At 39.3% G+C, this 19,570-nt stretch overlaps 3 protein-coding genes and 1 long non-coding RNA gene across 15 annotated transcripts in view; 3 read left to right on the top strand and 1 right to left on the bottom strand.

Moving 5' to 3' along the window:
- The window catches only part of LOC129751039 (long-chain-fatty-acid--CoA ligase 4-like), a 44,139-nt gene extending 32,875 nt beyond the window's left edge, over nt 1-11,264 (top strand). For all 4 annotated transcript variants that reach the window (XM_055746289.1, XM_055746288.1, XM_055746290.1 and 1 more), the window contains exons 5-8: nt 9,343-9,515; nt 9,585-9,848; nt 9,912-10,187; nt 10,283-11,264. In XM_055746289.1, the coding sequence (XP_055602264.1) occupies nt 9,343-9,515; nt 9,585-9,848; nt 9,912-10,187; nt 10,283-10,437 (868 nt within the window). In that variant the 3' untranslated portion in view covers nt 10,438-11,264. The remainder of the gene's footprint in view (nt 1-9,342; nt 9,516-9,584; nt 9,849-9,911; nt 10,188-10,282) is intronic.
- LOC129751042 (uncharacterized) overlaps nt 1-19,570 on the top strand; it is a 525,666-nt gene that overhangs the window by 251,491 nt on the left and 254,605 nt on the right. The window lies entirely within an intron of this gene.
- Nucleotides 3,299-6,136, bottom strand: LOC129751041 (uncharacterized). Its single transcript, XM_055746295.1, has 2 exons — nt 5,641-6,136; nt 3,299-5,563 (listed from the first exon to the last, which is right to left on the bottom strand). Exon 2 carries the CDS (start codon nt 5,450-5,452, stop codon nt 3,446-3,448), a length of 2,007 nt encoding a protein of 668 aa, XP_055602270.1. The 5' UTR covers nt 5,453-5,563; nt 5,641-6,136; the 3' UTR covers nt 3,299-3,445.
- LOC129751047 (uncharacterized) lies at nt 15,239-18,361 on the top strand. Its single transcript, XR_008738578.1, has 3 exons — nt 15,239-16,230; nt 16,291-17,539; nt 17,609-18,361. It is a non-coding gene; the product is annotated as an uncharacterized LOC129751047 (long non-coding RNA).

Below are 19,570 nucleotides of genomic sequence, written 5' to 3'. Positions count from 1 at the left end.
TGGCTGACTGTGTGGATGTCATCTTACGTAGCTGATTTAGTCCGATGTTTCTCGTTCGGTTAACGGTTTGTTTTCTTCGCCGCTTTGCGTGTTTTGTTGTTGTTCGTTGGCTGACTGTGTGGATGTCATCTTACGTAGCTGATTTAGTCCGATGTTTCTCGTTCGGTTAACGGTTTGTTTTCTTCGCCGCTTTGCGTGTTTTGTTGTTGTTCGTTGGCTGACTGTGTGGATGTCATCTTACGTAGCTGATTTAGTCCGATGTTTCTCGTTCGGTTAACGGTTTGTTTTCTTCGCCGCTTTGCGTGTTTTGTTGTTGTTCGTTGGCTGACTGTGTGGATGTCATCTTACGTAGCTGATTTATATAATGGAACAGGATTTTAATCCGATTTGATGTCTTTGGCGTGGTATACACCCTGGTAGTCGCTGGAGACATCTTCTAATCGGTAGTTGTTAGCGCCTATCCGTTCTCTTACGAAACAAGGAACAAATTTGGGTCCCAGTTTTTTCGTTTCCTGTTTTGACTTCGATGAAAGCTGAAACGATCTTCTCCAAACTAGTTGACCTACTTCGAAACTCCTATTTCGGGCTCGAAGGTCGTACCTTGCCCTGCTTTTTTCGTGAGCATCTCGAATTCGCTGTCTTACAAAGTCATGTACTTTTGATAGTGCTTTGATTCGTTTCTGCTGCTCTTCCTGAGGATTCTTGGAAGCGTTCAGATCCTGTATCTTGTAGTTTTCGGTGAACACGATCATTTCTCGGCCGTAGTTAGCGAAGTGTGGCGAGATCCCGGATACTTCGTGTCTCGCTGTGTTGATCGCGCAAACTATCTGCTGCAGATGTTCGTCCCATGATCGGTGGTCGTCATCGATGAGTGCTCGTACACAAGTGATGAGTGTGCGATTCACCCGCTCGGCGTTATTGCACATTGGTGAATAGAAAGCAGTTTTCATGTGCTCAATCTTGTATCTTCGGAGTAAAGAGACAAACGCAATGGCTTTAAATTGAGATCCGTTGTCTGTTAGTATTATGCGAGGCGTTGAGAATTTAAGGAATACATATTTCTCTAGAAAATTTATCATTCCGCCAGTTTCAGCAGATCTGAACGGTTGAGCGATTACATATTTTGTAAACCAGTCGACAATCACGAGGATTACTGTGTTCCCTTTCTTCGACCTTACTAGCGGACCGACCCAGTCGATCGATACTAATTCCCATGGTTGAGCTGCAGGTTTCAGACCTCCCATTGTCGGTGTTAAGCATTCATTTGGCGCCTTGACTGCCTTGCAAACGGAACAGTTTCGTACATATTTCTTGACGTCTACTGCCATGTTTGGCCAATAGAATGATTTTTGTATTTTCTGCAACGTGCGATCTGCACCCAGGTGCGCTGCTGTAGGTATGTCGTGATGCTTTCGTATTACCTCCTGCCTTGCTTCATCGGGAATAACCTGCTTCCAAACGTGCGTTCTTGCTCCAACTTCATCTGTAGTGGTGCAGTGTTTGAATAGTTCACCTTGAACGATGCGAAAATTCGGGAATTTATCGGGATCTTCGGTAGTTCCTTTTACTAAGTTCGAATACCATGGATCGTTGGATAGCTGTAGTGAGTTGATTTCGATTCTGCTTAAGCAGTCTGGTACTTTGTTCAATGCTCCTTTTCGATATTTTATATCAAACTGGAAGGCGTTGAGTCGCAGAATCCATCGGGACATCAGAGCTGATGGGTTTTTCATGTTTCGAAGATATTTCAAACTAGCATGGTCACAATACACGATAAATCGGGAGCCTTCGACGTATCCCCTGAATTTTTCAATACATCTTATAACCGCCAAGCATTCACGCTCCGTTGGGGAATATTTTCGTTCAGACGATGAAAGTTTCTCTGAGTGGTAACAAATAGCTTTTTCCTCTGCATCCTCTCCTTGAGTCAGGACTCCACCGATGGCTATTTCACTAGCATCACATGCTATTTGAAAAGGTTTTGTGTAGTCTGGCGTTGTTAGAACTGGTGCAGTGGTTAGACATTGTTTGAGACGTTGAAAAGCTAATTCGGCATCTTCGGACCATCGAAATTTCGTTTTGGATCTCGTCAGTTCTGTCAGTGGTACAGCAACTTTGGCGAAGTTCTTGATAAAGCGCCTGTACCAGCCAGCCATACCTAGAAAACGTTGGACATCTTTTCGGTTAGTGGGCTGTGGGAAATTGGTGATTGCTGATGTTTTGTCGGGGTCAATGTTCCACCCGTTCTCGTCCAGAACGTACCCTAAATATTTCAGTTTGGGTAAACAAAAGCTCGATTTCTTTTTGTTAATGGTGAATCCTGCGTTTCGGAGTCGATAGGCTACTTCTTTTAACAGGTGTACAAATCTGTCGAAGGAATTGGCTGCGATGATTATATCATCCAGATATGCGAAAACTTCAGGTTCCAAATCAATAAACAAACTCGTCATAACTCTGGCAAGTGCCTGGCTAGCAGTGCAAAGTCCGAATGGAACTACGCAATACTGGAAATGACCGCGCTGTGGAATTGTGAATGCAGTTTTTGGTTTCGAGGCGTGGTCTAATGGTATTTGCCAAAAAGCTGCTTCTAGATCGATTGACGCCAACCATTTACTTCCGCTGAGATTCTGCATTATTGCTGCTATTTGAGGAATGGGAAAAGCTTCTGGCACTACGATTTTGTTCAGTCCTCTTGCGTCCAAACACAAGCGTATCGAATCGTCTTTCTTACGAACTGCTACTACAGGAGAGTTCCACGGACAGCAGAAAGCTTCTTCTATCACACCCATCTTTAACATCCTGTCAACTTCCTTATTAACATCTTGCAGAATGAAGCGAGACATTGTGTAGAACCGTTGCTTCACTGGTTTTGCTCCATTGGTGTCAATTGTGTGAGTGTACAGATGTGTTCTTCCTAGCTTGCCTGTCGATTCAGATGAAGGGAATTCTTCCACTGCTTCTTTCAATCGCTGTTTTTGTTGCTCAGATAGACTGTTTAAGCGAGCATTGTTGTCTTCTGCGATGCTGTTCACGAGTAATTTCATTTGAAATTTGTTAAAGAAATCCATTCCCAGAATAAAACTGTCAGGTAGGTTCTCTAAGCATATTACTGGCATAACGTGTCGCTTACCATTGAGTTCTAGCGGCAGCATGACGTAGTGTGATATGTTGTGTTTTGTGTTATCGGCTGTGAATATTGATCCTCGTCCTGGAATTTTCTGTAGTTTAAGAGTTTCCGCAATTTTGGTTTTACTACCTCCTAGGAGTGAACACATTGCTCCTGTGTCCAGCATGCCTTTCATCGGGATTCCTCTGCATGTCACGTCAAGATACGGCCTGTTATCAATTGTGGTGATGTTGTGTACTGCTATGTTTGACTGGCCGAAGTTTTTAACTGTACATTTGGTGGGGTCGAGTTTGGTTTTCGGCAGCAAAATTGGACCCTCTAGCAGTTGCCGCCTCGGGCGTTTCCCGGATGGCTTTGCATGAGATCTCTGGCCATTTGGATACAATCAGTACAGTTCCGTACCGTGTAACCTTGCTTCCCGCAACGATAGCAAAACAGGTGTGTTTTCGGAAATGGGCACGTGAGGAAGAAATGATCATCTCTGCCGCATTGCCAGCATCTCAATGTCGTGGTCGGGTTGATTGGTGTTGGGCGATTCATCATTCTGAAGTTTTGCCCTTTATTGTCCACTTGAACTGCGTTGCAACCTGCACCATTCAGTTCATTTCCAAATTCGGATACTTCGGTCTGTCTTTCCCTTGTGGATTGATAGTTGTGTATCGATGGATCTAGAGGTATATTGCTGTCGTACTGTTGTGATGAGTCTAGCATGTTATGCTGCATCACCGACGAATTCCATTGTTGTGTGTTCTCACTTTCAATTGCGTTTATTCCGTGTTGAACTGTTGGCCTATTGTCCCTCTGCATCTGTGGTCTAAGCTGTCTGTAAACGTTTGCTCGTCCTAATTCTTGTGGTCGATTTGAATTTGCTGCGAAACTACCACTATTGATATTCGCTTCATCCACCTCTTCACATACTTTGATTAAGCTAGCCAGTGATGAAACTTGAGCGGCGATAGTTACTAGCCTGAAGTGTTGATTCAAGTTCGTCCTAATGATGTGGAATTGGTCCATCTCCGAAAATGGAGGATCAGCTGCACCAAACATTAAAGTCATTTCCCAATTGAAAGTTTCAAAAGATTCATTCGGCTTTTGTACTCTGCAATATACTTGTTTTCTTATCAACTGTGCAAAGTCTCGTGGAATGAATTGTTGTTTAATTTTTGTTTTGAATTCGTCCCAGGAAATATATGCGTTGCATGACAAGCAAAACCAGTCTAAAGCTTTGCCAACTAGCAGAAATTTTATTTGTGACATCAACTCGTCACCATTCATGTCATCAGTCATTGCAAATTTCTCTACCTTCTTAATGAAAATAATCAGATCCAAAGGACTACCTTTTCCGTCATACTTAAAAGGCCAGGCATGAATTGGTTTTCCTCTTGGTCCTCTTTGATGCCTATTCTGTTCCCTGAGTATCGAAAGCAATACTTCATCTCGGAGCTCCTGCGACATTTCATTGTTCTGATTCTCCCGATGTAAACCTCGATGCCTCTGCGAATTGCCTCGATCTGGTAACGGAGGCGCCTGTTGCATATCTACTTGCTGCAGAGCTGCGTTAGCGTTTTGATGAAGTGTCTGATGATTCTGGATTACTTGTTGTGGCTGCGCGATGGGTAACTGCCTGAGTCTTTCCAAGATCTCTTCCAACAGCTCCGTTTGCTTCCTTTTGCTCGATTCGATGTCACATCTCGCCTCGGCGTTGGTGTTGGCTTTGGGGATGGCTCCAGTTCTCTGCATAGTTTCCATCCGACGACTTAAATTGACCGGATCTGTCGATGGTACAGTTGCACCCCTGGTGCTTCGATCGTTCCTCAAATCCTCTTCACCGAATCCTCTAAAAGGGCTGGATGTTCTCGGCATACTGTCCGAAATCGTCAAATTTGCTGCTGCCTCAAGCTGAGTGTTGTCTACACCACCAGTATCTTCATTCGATGTCAATATTGTATGTAACTGTTTCACTTCACTTGTAAGTTGCACTAGTAACTCACTACGCGGTTGATCCTTCGGAATTAAATCCAATCTATTGCGGTAATGCTCAAGACGCGAAAGCAATTGCTTTTTCGAATTCGAATCGTTATCAATGACAGCTTTACGTGTATTTAATTTGATCGCTTCTAAGTTTGTTAAACATATGTTGAGATTATCTTCAATATTCATCACGTGATCTGAGGACTTAGCAAAAGTGTTTGCTTTTTTCTCCTCCGTGATTAATGATCGCAACGCACTAAGTTTAGTTCTGCGATTGCTAAAACCAAGGTCAAATTTGTTTCTGAGCCGAAGCTCGTAATCAATTTCCTCATCATTCAAATCAATTATGTCCATTTTAAATTTTATTTTTGTAGTATTTTACAAAAGTTCTATTTTATTCGGGCGCCAATGTGGCAGATCTCTTGCCGGAATTTTTAAATTGCAGCAATCTTGCTGCTCTGCAATCTGTGCACGAAATGAAAAGAGTGCGTCAGATGCGAATCAAACCATTAATGAATAAAAACCATAAACCTTAAGCTTACCTTGATGTTTCTGGTGATATGTTCACGCTCGGAACATCACGCTCCTCTTCTCGGCAAGAAAACGACGCAAGAATCCCTTCAGCGCTCGAGGCTGGAACACTAGCTTGAAACGCCTTGTTGGGCGGCAATTCCCGGCATCAAACACTGGCCTTTGCTCGGGGCCGGATCACGAGCAAGGTCCTTTTGGCGCTGGGGGCCGGATGAACAAATGGCCACTCAATCAGCACTCACAAACCCGACATCCACTTATGGACATTGCTCGGGGTCGGAACACGAGCAACGTCCCTCTTGGCGCTGGTGGCCGAAATAAAAAAACAGCACCTTAATCGGCGCTTAAACAACGGCACTCAAATTCCCATCGGCGCTCGTGGCCGGAATACAAATAACCGCTGACCCGGTCTTGTTCTCCGGGGTAACTTCCCCTACGGCGCTAGTGGCCGGGGAATAAAGTACAGTAGGCAAGAGTGCCTGAAATAATTTGCAATCCGCTCCGGTAGTGTTGGTCGCTGCGCACTGAGGGTCACCACAGTTCACTTCGAGGTGAACAGCTCCCTCAAGTGCTGGCCGGAATTGACTTCTCTTCGGCAGTAAGCACCCTTGAAGCGATCCAACACCGGTAGTCTCCTGCAAGCGATGATCCAACGCGGCGACGATTCCACGTGTGTGTGGAAAATGCCACACCACAAAAAAGCCCTGCAACATGACCATCATTAGTTTTTTATTCCTAACCACAAAATTATGATTGCCTACCTCTTTTCAGAAGGCCTCTTCGTGCTGGATCTCGTCGGATCTTCGCTGGGTCGATTCGGACGCAAAGGGGTTCCTTTCCCCTGGCACTATCCGGAATTCCTGTGTAAAAAACGAAGGGTAATTGCAGTTAGCATTCTGCAAACGAAATCTTTGCTGGCCGTTACCCGTCTTCCGGGTCTGAATGACGGAATTGTTGTTTTAGTAGGAAAATGTCATCAGACATTCACTTACCCGAATCTCGGAGTGTTGACGGGTTGTTTGCTGCGGACCACAATTTCTTAATTAGCGTTTTCCAAACTTTTGGAAAGACGCGTCGGGAAAACGTGTGAAGCTTTTTTCCCACTTTTTCTGTTTGGTCAAATGTCACTTGATATGTGGTAGACCGGTCGGCGTGTACGTCTAAATTTTATGTGATTTTAGACTTTGGGTTTTTTGTGACCCAGTCAATAATTGTAACATCATGCCCATCTTGGTTTTGTTGGTGAAGGACTCCTATTGCTACGAAAATAGAGGCACGCAAAACGTGAGAACACGAGGCAGAGATAACTCCATGGCCAATTGGCAGCAGCTGTGGGACAGCTCAGAAAGAGCAAGGTGGACTCATTCTTTGATCCCAAATATCAAGGAGTGGAGTGGATGAAGAGAAAGCATGGCGAAGTGGATTTCTACATGACGCAATTCCTGACTGGTTATGGATGCTGGACATGTTGCCTCGCCGGTCTGCCTAACATGCGGTGACGTGGACGAGACACCCGAACACGTGGTATTCTATTGTCCAAGATTTCAAGAGGAAAGTGCCAACATATTCGCTGCAGAAGATGTGTGATGACATCAACACATGGTATGCAATCAGCGATGGGCTCGCCCGGATAATGACTGCTTTGCAAAGGAGTTGTAGACTGACGCTAATTGCGATCAACGCAGGATAACGTAACTTAACTTTACTAATGCTTTACTAATACTTTACTTAATGAGTCCAAAGCTATCAAATGAACTACGGTCGGTTATGGTGATATTTAATTTAAATATGATCTTCTAAGCGAGTGTTGTATGAGAAACGCAAATAGGTACGTAAATTAGACCCCCTTCCGAAGTATTGCCTTAGGGCAGTTACCGGTTTGTAAAGTGGTCTGAGGCCCCTGGTATATACGGGGGCATATGTATATACGGATGAGTATATAACGAGTCGACCCATTGGTTCCATGGACCCAGAGACCCAGATCGTACGTGGAATCATGACCTTCCGGAAGCAGCCAAAGAATCGTACTCCCGAAGTTCTACGAGGTTCATAGCTAGCATATATTCCACATTTCAACACATATACACTGACGGTTCCAAAGGTAACAACAACACTAGGGCTGGAGTTAAGCTGCCACCCAGGAAAATTAGTCGCAAATTGCCAAGCGATTGCAGCATGTTCTGAGCAGAGGCTTATGCACTAAACGTTACTGCTCAAGAATCGAACAGAAATGAACCAGCCCTCATCCTTACTGACTCAGCAAGCTGCTTGGACGCACTCTATAAAGGAGCTTCCCGACATCCATGGATGCAATCCTTAGAAAACCATACACGCTTAACATAACGTTCACTTGGGTACTAGGGCATGCTAAAATATGATAAATTTTTTCGGGTTTTAACATCACACCGGCTGACCTGCGGTGAAGAATTAGAAGTAAGGATCGCTGTAGATAGGGGTAATATTGGTAGCGGTATCGATGTTGGCCTTCAAGGGATGTAGGCTGGTTCACGTGTAATATGAGCGTTCGAATTGCCCTTCGACTCGGCGCTCAGCAATACGGCAGACACTTTAAGTGAATTTTGGCTTTACGTAAGGCTATGGTGCGACCCCAGACAAGTCATAGTGACCTGTAGTAGGTAGGCTGGGATATGTCGGAATACTTACAAAATAAATAAAATGGTTAAACCTGTATTCTTGTGAAAAACGAAAAGGAAAATGATCAATGGAAATGGGTAACTGAACTTACAAACTAAAGTAAGAACCCGCCTCTTTGTCAATCATTTTTTCTTGATTCTTAAAAACCGCAAAAACTTCAGAGTGCGATTTCATGATCTCTATTTCGTCCAAGCTAAGGTCAGTGCTCTCGACGTTTCTTCTATCTAGAATATTATTATGGTCACTAGTGGTCGGTTTAAATAGTCCTCAGGCTAATTCTATCGAAAACCTAATACAGGGTCGGCCTGGTGAATCCCTAGAAGACCCAGGCTCATAGCCAGGTCAGCACAAGTCGTATTCATGGTTGGCGCCCAAAAGTGGTTGGAGAACCGTCTAAAAGAGACCTACCAGGATGTTACCGGGACGGAAGACAGTCAACGTCTTTAGAGGAGTAATCACCAACCCTGTCGTCTTCATCAGGAAGGGGAGTGAATGGATTTAGTCGCCTCTTACGAAATGGGTCAATGTCCCCGTGATAATGTTATAGAGCCGCTACTCTGAGTCTACTCTGATCTACTCTGAGGAGACTCTTGCTGTGCAAAAATACGCCAGAGAGGCTTTGACTGTAGAACAACTCAGTGATAGGAAGGTGAACTCGTCGTCTGATACCAGACGTTAAAAATTGAATGAGCAAGAAACACGTAGAAGTGAATTACTGCAAGAGGCCAAATTAAATTAAACAATTGAGGAACAACAAATGAAATGAGGATCCCAAATATTGGGCTATCATTCGAGTTTGCATTCCTCGTGAGGTGATTCTCACAGAAGAATTTGCACAATATGCTTGCCAAAGCGTCATTTGAGTATTTCGGGTCAACAAACTTTTACATCCTTGATCAGTTTTGTAGGCCCTTTTCCTTCAGCGGCTTTAAAATCCGGCACTAATTTTTAGAATCAATAAGCGTTCAGCAAAATGGAAAAAGAGCTTCCAATTCCCACTTAAGGTCTTAACCGAGTACAGCCTTTTCAAAGGTGTTTTTCATTCTTTCTCTTCTCAGAATCCTGTTCAAGAAGATCGCCAAACTGCTGGGTGGACGAATCCGGTCCGTTCTCTCTGGAGGTGCCCCACTGGCCCCGGACACGCACGAACAGATCAGCCTGTGCCTCTGTGTGGACATGATCCAGGGTTACGGTCTAACAGAAACCACCGCCGGAGGTGCCGTCATGGACAGTAAGTTGCTTTTGTTGATTGTGATTTAGAAAATATTTTTCTAAATTTAGATTTTCTATTTAATTTTAGAATGGTGCATGGAGTATAGTGTGGTGGGAGGTCCCTCGGCAACCAATGACATCCGGCTGATAAACTGGGAGGAGGGTAACTATCGGGTGACTAACAAACCATATCCGCAGGGTGAGATCGTTATCGGTGGAGCAACCGTTTCTAAAGGATACTACAAACTGCCCGGCAAAACCGAAGAAGACTTCTTCGAAGAGGATGGACAACGGTGGTTCCGAACCGGAGATGTTGGCGAAATCCATCACGACGGTGTTCTCAAGATTATCGGTAAGGTTTTGAGGTGCTTTAAAAATTTAGTGCATTTTACTGACAATCGGTTTTCAATTCTAGATCGTAAGAAGGATCTGGTGAAGCTGCAGGCCGGCGAGTACGTGTCGCTCGGAAAGGTCGAATCGGAACTCAAAACTTGTCCGGTGGTGGAAAATATCTGCATCTATGGTGATTCGACAAAGCAGCATACGGTAGCCTTGGTGGTGCCAAACCCGCAACATCTGGAGGAAATTGCCGAGAAACAGGGCATCAAGGGCATGGAGTTCGATCAACTGTGCTCTTCGCCGGTGATGGAGAAGGCCGTTGTCCAGGAGCTGGCCGAACACGGGCGCAAATGTAAGTTTTAGGTTGCTAGTTTGTGCGACTCAAATTAAGTTTATTTTAAGCAATCGACAGAGTTTTCAATATTTTCTTTTTCTTCGTTGCCACAGGCAAATTGCACCGATTCGAAATCCCGACGGCTGTGACCCTGTGCAAGGACATCTGGACCCCGGATATGGGTCTAGTAACGGCTGCCTTCAAGCTGAAACGCAAGGACATCCAGGAACGGTACAAGAGCGACATCAGTCGAATGTACGCAGCGTAAGCATCTGTATCGACAACCGAGGAAAGACACCAAAACGGAGCTTTCTATATGGTGCTCGAAGATGTTACATCGACGGCAAGGACGACTCAGATTGGTTACCATCAACAGAAAAGAAAGGCTACCAACATCATCATCATCACTCTTGGTAAAATGTGAACCAAGCTTCTAAAAACTACGATTCGAATCCTAATCAACCGACAATGCAAAATGACCATAGAGATAGAGGAAAAGGTGACAAGTTCCGATTCGATGCACGGCATTGTTTAACCGCTGAATTTAGACTTGGGAGCCTATCCATAGGATACATTTTTTGATCTTGTTTATTCATTGTTCATGTTTTCATTGTTTTCTTTTTCAATTATCGTTTTTCTTTCTTTATTTGAAACCAAATATACCAACTTATAAGTTTGTTGCTTGTTTTCCGTAGTTTTTCCTTCGCTATTTGATTGATAAAACAGTAGTGTAAGAATGCGTCACATTTGTACATAAAAAAAAATTACAATGAAATGCTGCAAATGAAACGAATGTAGGATGTGAGGGTTTGTTTGAATCAGCTTTCGTAGATATTCACATGTCATAACATGTTGAACAATTGCGCTATTAAATTGGTCATTTAAAGAAAATAAATAAAAGGATGGTACGTTTTTTCGTAGGTTTTAGGAAAAAAATTGTCCAACCTTTGAGATATACATAACACAATGTGATGGAGTAGGTTCTAGGAATAAAAGAAACAAAAATTATAGGAACTAATAAATGTACGAACCAGCGGAGGATTTCAAAATGGAACGAAGGTATTGAGACGATAATCTGTACATACAAATGAAAGATGCGGAAAAACCGTGAGCTAATAGCAGAACTTATTATTACGTTTTGCCAAACCGATCAGAAGTGAATGAAAATCGAAAAGGCGACTGACCGTAGTCTGATTAGTTTAGTGTAGCTAAATCTACTAGGTGGATTAGTTTGATAAAAAAAAAACCATAAGCAAGGCACCAATTCTTGTACATACACACATAATCTTTCAAAAAGTCTGTACATTCATTTCTTTCACATTCATAAACCAAAAGCAAACGCTTCAGCATCGAAGCGTTTGTATAGTTTTCTTATGTTAGCCGTCAGAGGTCGGCCTTTCGTTGGAGAAAAGGTGTCTCGGCTAAAATGGGAAGAGAGAGAAAACACCGTAACAAATTGTTCACCAAAATCACCAGACCGGAATCAAAAGAGGCAGCAAATTCAACCCACAACCGAAGGAAATAAGCAATTGTATTCAACCATTGATTAGACCGTAGGGCCCTATATTTATTGTTATTACTCTTACTTAAACGTACTACATATATCGTACACGCTGCGTGTACTTGTGGTGGAGAACAAAAAAACAATAAAATAAGAACAAAAACCGCCACCCGTTTCCGTTGTTCTTTATAGGCTAATTTCCCCCCTCGAATTCTTCCAGGACTAAACACGAATCCAACAATCACACACTTAAAACACCCTTACAAAAGCAAATAATAATCATCTGGGAACCCACACAGTTTGATACCAACCCACTATCCTCTCTCCGTAAGCTCCCCTTCGTTAACCACAACAGTTCAACAAGGACAGTTAAAAATGCACGGATAATGTTTTTCGTTACGTGCGATGAGTAAGGAACATGGCTAGGATCTACTACATAGATAAATAAATGAACAAAACTTTGGGGAGGGTATCAAATATATAAATATTTCAAGAGGAAAGCACTAATCTTTAAAGGTGTGAAGTGAATGGAAAAAGCTTTGAGAGAAAATTAAAGAAACAACATTCAAACAAGGCCGGGAGGTAATCAGTTAAGTTAGTGAGTAAACTTTAAATTAAACCTATCGACCACAGTTGTAAAGAGAGGAAAAATGATTACAAAAAAAAAGAGTTGCGAGAACGACGGTGAAAATGTGGAACCCACAAATAAATGCTATTGAAAATCTTAACTTTTTATGTTTTTGTTTGAGTGAGGAATTAGTTATTGAGAAAGTTCTACAACCTTGCTATAAATAGAACATATTTTGGGGTATGGCTTTCATTATCTGGCGTCGATATTTTTACATAAATATGATGAAAATTAGTTGTTTGCTCTAAAATGAAGGTACACATTGCTGGATCATTGCTCAAGTCGTAGGTTTCACTTCCTATAAGAATGCTTTGAAAGTTTTTGGACAATTTAAATCACAGATTGAGCACACATAACATTGAATTTTGAACGAAAAAGTGATTCCATGTGATGTGTCCGGATAGTTACATATGACTTAATAACTTTTTATTAAAAAAATTAAATTGAAATTCGTTTTCTTCTGGAATCGATCTTTAAAAATGTTTGAATAGCTGATCGGAAATAAGATTACAATCGGGGCTTGTGATATAGCTCAGTTGGCAAGTCTGTTGTCTCCTGAGCCGATGTCCGCGAGTTCGAGACTAAGAGTAAACATCGAACACAGTTGTACCGGATAAGTTTTTCAATAACGATCCGGCAACTGCAACGTTGATAAAGTCGCGAATGCCATAAAGATGGTAAAACGACTATAATCGAAACAAAAAAAAAAAAAAAAGATTACAATCAGCATGATGACAAATCAATGACCTATTTCGTCTCGAATCAAACTTAAAAGATTCAGCTTTCTTCGGCTAGCCGATCTTAAAAAACGCGGAAATTTCTTAACCTTACAAGAAAAATGACCAAAAAAATTTGCTAACAAAAAATCAGCTGACTAATTAGTGCGGATAAGCATTATTCTGCCAGACACTGCACGTACATACATACCTACTTAATTTTTTTTTTGTTTAACCCTCCAACTCCAAGGCTGCTCGGGTCAAAATGACCCAAAGCGCACTTTTCAAACATCTTTATGATCTTTCCAATATATTGAAGAACTGGGAATTTTGACAGACCAAGTATGTTTCATGCTAATTAATTCTGTTTGAAATGCATAACATCTAACATTCATATTATGGATGACCCTGAAAAAAATGCAACTACTGCCAAGCAGAAATCGAATGTAAAATATTCATGAGAGTTTAATTTTTTAAAAATCTTCTTAAGATTTCTAAATTCCATAAGCTTGAATTTAGAAATCTTGAAACACAAGTGATTCCATCAAAAATAAATTGAAAGCAGATTCACGTGTTACAACTTTTGCTATCCCTATGGATTTTTAGAGCCAAAAAGGAACAATAAAGTATTTTTAAAAGCTGTTTCAATTTGAAGGAATTGGTGTTCGCGATAAAGATTCAAATCCATCTCCAGAACCCAAAATCTACATTCAAAACTATAACACAAGGAAACACAATTCACATTTTTCGAGGTGCAAAGAATTTGAAAACTGATTTCGACTTATTTAGGAGCACATAATGCAAATTTGGATTTTTTTTATCAGCTCTTGTTTCCGATATAAATTATGAAAATACAAGGTTGATCATTGAAAAATTTTTTGCGCATTTCAGCAAAATGATCAATTAATGATCAATTTCCATGAAGACTGTGAGTAATTTACCATGACTTCAGAGAGAAAATATTATAGAAGTAAGTATTTTTCCTGTTTTGTAAAATACGGGAAATTTGAAAACATTTTGAACCAAAATCAACCTTGGATATTTTTATCATAATGCACAAGTGAAAATGCTTTTTAGCGTTCAACAAAGTTGTGAAAAAGATAAAAAATTTCAGTAAACAAACCTTCTTTTTGTGATGTTAGCATAAGTTAGCAAAAGCAATAGAAAAATGTTTATTTTATTTTTGTATATTTTATCTAGACGAAAATGTATTGTTTTTTTTTCCAGGAATTTGTTACGTTTTGGCATTCTTCTTTCTAACCTGTATCGTTGAATGAATAAACGATAATGAAAAGATTTTACATATTTTTTGATGTTCATGTAGGTTAGTTACTTCACCAATTTTCATTGATCGATTTCACTCTAAACTGCTAAGTTTTTAAATTGCTAAATGCCAGAAAATAAGAAGGGAGAGAAAAAAATTGAATTTGAGACACAAAAATCTTCCAAAATCAGTTTGCCTCAGTTTTAATTTTTCTCTTGTGAATTAAAACTATCCCCTTATCATTCCACTATTTTTTCGGCAACAAGGCAATCTCATGCTAAACAGTCGGAAGATCTTTTAGTGATTTTTAACTAACACTACTGGATTTCAAGATCTACAACAATTGTGTCACCGATACTGCTTTCAGCCCATCTACACGATAATAATGAAATTTTAAGTAAAAATTTAGCTTACGGTTTGATATTCCGAATCTGAAAGCTTGGCTATTTCAATTGTAAATGATTGAGACTGTTCTCTAAAGAATAGTATTAACTTTCAGAATTACCCCTACATTTAATAATTTTTTATTTATAATTCAAAATCATTCAAAAAAATTTCAATTATTCGTAGGTAACTACATTAATAATAAAAAAAAATATCACTTTTTTTATGATTACTTGTTGCATTTGTGACTATTTCATTCGTTTAAGTACAATTAGAATTGAAAATTTTGTATGATAACTTTAAATTCTGGTTCCAGAAGCTTCATACTTCAGAAACTGATTTTGATAATTGTATTTTCTACATAATTTATATTTACATAAGTGCTGATTTTATATATTAGGAATTTAATAAAAAAAAACAACTCACAATTTTCAATGAGAATTGTGTTTCAAAATTTGAAAACAATAATACTAATATCCCAAGTAACAATTTAAGTTTTATAAGAAACTGGAAGGGCACTTCAAAACTTTGTTATAAAACAACGTTTAGCTATATAAACCCCATTAAAACATTTATATAACAACTATAAGTGTAAAAAGGCCCACCTACAGGAGGTTCTGAAGTGCCCATTCTAAGACTCTTAAACAATAATATGGGCTTAAAACAGTTTTAATCAAGGCTTGCTCTAGATCTCTCTAGATAATCATGTTCTTTCTGCACTGAACAAAAGGTTCGTAATTTTTTTTTATCCGGAAAAGAGTTTTACAATGGCAATAATTAAAATCAAATAATCTTACCGAATCAAAAACTAATTGAATGATTTTTTTTCAACCACGACCCAAAAATAACCTTTCATATACATTCTAAACATCACAATCGATATTTTTGGTAACGTTATGGATAAATATGTTGCGCTTTTAATTTGATCGATTAGTTTTTCGAGAAACTTATATATAAACTGCGCGCCCTTGTAAATTTCAAAAATAGAAGATTTTATGAGATATTTTATGGAATAATAAATTGTTCAAATTTATTTCAGCTATTGTATTCTAGTTTGCTACGTCAATATTTAATCAAATATCCAATTAAAATAATTTAACTAGGCGCAATTGATGGTAAATAATGGTTTTTATTATAATATTCGATGAGAAATCACATTTAAACTTTCATGATTTCATTTAAAAATGGCGATTCCTTGAAATCATCTCTTTGACTTGACGAAATCTGCTATGAATCTAACAACTCTGGATAAATGTCATTTCAAGTACAAATGTTCTTCCAAAAAACAGTTTGGCACCTTATAGAACCAAACGATCTTTTGACGGATCTTTATAAGGGTTCTTATTTCAGTGCAGCTGACGGTGCGACAAAAAAGAAAACAAAATAATCAAGATAAACGAAAACTGCAAAATTGCGATCAAAAAATATTTTATTTATCGGTCTCGTAACTGAAAGATTCGAGTACCTTATTCTACGGTTTGGTGATCTGGAGAAGTGGAGAAGGATTTTGCCCAGCCATCGATCGGGATCATAGCACAAAAGTTGCAGGAATGTTTCTGAATTGCGAGGTAATAATTCCTTTATGTTTGATATTGAACGTACAGTAACATATTTTTTACATTTTATAGGTTTTTCCGCTAAATTGTATCCGGAACAGAATGTCATCATTTGTTGCGAAAAGAAAACGTCCGCCGGAATTCTAAAACCAGCTGGGAAATCACTACCCGCATAAATGAGGATTGTATCCAAACGATTTCCTAAATAGTCAATCGACGATTTGATAAAGCGTAAAAAAACGTTTAGTAAACGATTATTTAAACCGTGAGATTAATTGGCTGAATCGTGAATTCCAAATTCACAGTGTTTTTAATATGTCGTTAGGTTATGTAATTGTTAAAAACCGTTAAAACATTTGTATGGGAGAACTTTTCTTCAAACCGTTTGGTAAAGGTTGAAGAACCGATTGTGCGTAGCATATTTAGAACATCGAACTGTAGTTGTTAAAGTTATTTTATAGAGCTTTCATACCTAACACGTTTACATTAATAGTTCTGTTACGATTTGACTTTTACTTCAATCAAACGTTATGCAAACAGTTTTGGGAACCGTTCGTGAAAAGAGCACGCACACAAACGCAAATATTTTTCGTAACGCATATAAGGAATTTTTCGGATAAGAATTTGAAATTATGAATTTCATTTTTTTATTGAATAATTTATTAACATTACCAACTCACTTGTTCACCTGACCATTTTTGTTTTCCTCTTGTTGACGTTTCAACTAGCACGACCTGTTGTAAGTTACGGCACTGGTTCCGGTGTCAGCGCCATTCCTGTGCGTAGATGATCGGTACAGATTTTCGTCTGCATCAATGGAGTTGCCGGAATGAACAGCAATCTATAATTTCCACCAAGAAGGAAGGGTCCGAAGCTGAAGTAATCCATAAGTCTCCGTTTTCGTAGTGCGGAGTATTGGGGGGTTCCAGTAGCATAACCTGAAACATATAAGTATACGGATAATCGGATTTTTTTTTTAAGAATTTTAATTTTACATACCTGCATTGCATTCATTTAAATTTGAATGCCCTGGGACGCTAATTTCACCTGCTCCAGCAGATTCAGCTCCGAATATCCACGCCAAGACGCCAATCGATACGAATTATTTAGTAAAAAAAATCAACCCGCACGCTAACTTTTGGCTACCCCTTAAAGGCGTAAAATTGACCCGTTATTGAGAACCTCCACGATCTGTCAAATAACGGGTCATTTTTTCGGGTCAATATTACCCCTTATTTCAAAAAGCTCGAATCCGCTTCGAAGGGGTAGATTTAGATGTTACATTGAATGCGTTATTATTTGTCCGGTGATATGGAAAATTGTAAGTATTTTATAGTATATTTATTTTGCTTCCTTTGTGAGATTTTAATTATTCATGTTATTATTTCAGAACAGCACAGTTCCGGACGAGAACGGTAAAAATTTGTAAGCCGATGACTGAAACCGGAAACATGGATGTTGGATAGTAAATACTAAATGGTGAAAAAATTTATTAATTGTAATTTTTGAATAAACAAAATGGAACATGATATTTTGTGGTGATTTATTTCTCAGTAAACATATTTTTCATAAGCAGCTCCTGAAATTTCCACCATACGAAAGCATCTTAAATAAGGGGTAATTTTCATCCGGTATGAGCCTTTGAAATAAGGGGTAATTTTGACCCGCTACAAGCGTTATGAGGCTGGGTACCCCTTAAAGGGTACAGCAACTTTATCCTTAAAAAGGAGTTCTCCCAGTCTTATTGAATAACGGGTCAAAAGTATTCGTTAAGGGGTAGCCAAAAGTTAGCGTGCGCGCGCGCAACAAAACAAAATAACTGCTTGCGGCAGTGGTGCCAGGTTAAGTGTTTTATCAATATTTGTACAGATATAAATTAGAATGCAAAATTTAAATGTAATCTTTTTAGATGAGTAGGATTATTTTATATTTGTTAGTTAAAGTTTATAATGTTATGGACATATAACAAGCTATAAATTCAATTATGAATGAATCAATTCAAATCAAAATTAAAAAACGAGAATTGTATACGCAATGTGAACGCAAATTCAATGTTTCTATGTCGCTTGCATCTATGCTAAATGACATAGGATACAAAGTTCTCGCAAATATCTTTAAAAAAACGCTTGCTGTCGATAACAGCAACCAGAACAACAAACAACATTGATATTCCGAGCTGTACCCCCAACTGGAGAGAAAAATCAGATGTAATGTAATGACTGGAATTTACGACTAGACTATTAAAATGCTTGCTCACATGATTTTCATGATGCATGTTTGATTCTTTTAGACTCGTTGTTTTGTACTAATTAAATAAAATGTAGAATAATGTGCATTTTCTAGGAGAGATCGGAAGGATATTATCATAAATGTGTACGGATATTGTGCGAAATCATCTGGCATCTCTGATCGGCGTTTCGTTCATTTTTGACGTAAATATGGCAGAAGAAATGGACGATATGGGTAACGATTAGAGATCATTTTGACGATTAGAGAAATATTGAAGGAAATCGTTCTTACCATTCTTTTACCTTTCTAGATACCATCACTTTTTACGTGAACGTTCATGTTTTGTTTTTATCGTTCTCGAGGTAAAGTTTTATAGAACAGCTACGTTTACAGAGACAATCACTATTTCTGAAGCCGTGGATGTATAGTATGGACTGTTTCAGATATAGTTTTTTAGTATGCGGGTAAGAATCTGGGAACATAACATGAAACCTCGGAAGCAGGAAGTTTTCAATTCAAGGTAGAATCTACTGGTGCGAAATACTCGAATGCTGACTGGAACTGAAGAATGGATAATTATAACAGGAATGATTACCGGTTTCCGTGCAACGTGATTTTTCGGTACAAGCAATGGTTTTAGTTGTGAAATAAAAGTGTAGATAATGTGAAAATTATAACAAGAGTTTATTGTGAAACTAATGAGAATTTAGAAACCTGTTTTTTCTTCTTTGTTGCTGAATATATAATTGAATGATTTTGGTGGGTAGTGTCGGCGCTGTTTTCAAGAATACGTCGAAAGGTAAATCTCTAAGGGAACACTTTCATATGAACAAATCTCTAATGAACACTTCATAACATGATTTATCCGCCTCGAATGATAAAGTGATCAATATCTTAGGGTGAGCATTGACGGCACCCGGTGGAGTTGTTGGAGACGAAGTTGCATCCGGCAGACTTTGGGAACGAGTCGATAAAGTTGTTTTGGTCTAATTAATTACAATTTTCTGTTGCAACAAAAGTCCCGATCTCTTTTATCTCTCGAACTCACTTCCTCCTGGGAGATAAATTGCTAAATTTAAATATTACATTTGGTGGTAAACATTTGAGACGTGCCACACATACA

The sequence above is a fragment of the Uranotaenia lowii genome, chromosome 3 (assembly GCF_029784155.1).
Source record: "Uranotaenia lowii strain MFRU-FL chromosome 3, ASM2978415v1, whole genome shotgun sequence".
Classification (NCBI taxonomy): Eukaryota; Metazoa; Arthropoda; class Insecta; order Diptera; family Culicidae; genus Uranotaenia; species Uranotaenia lowii.
The sequence above is the reverse complement of the archived record's forward strand: the minus strand, read 5'-3'. Positions and strand labels throughout refer to the sequence as shown.

What these genes read in the sequence shown, in the direction of transcription:
- LOC129751041 (XM_055746295.1), bottom strand. Translation starts at nt 5,452, where the DNA reads ATGGACATAATTGATTTGAATGATGAGGAAATTGATTACGAGCTTCGG.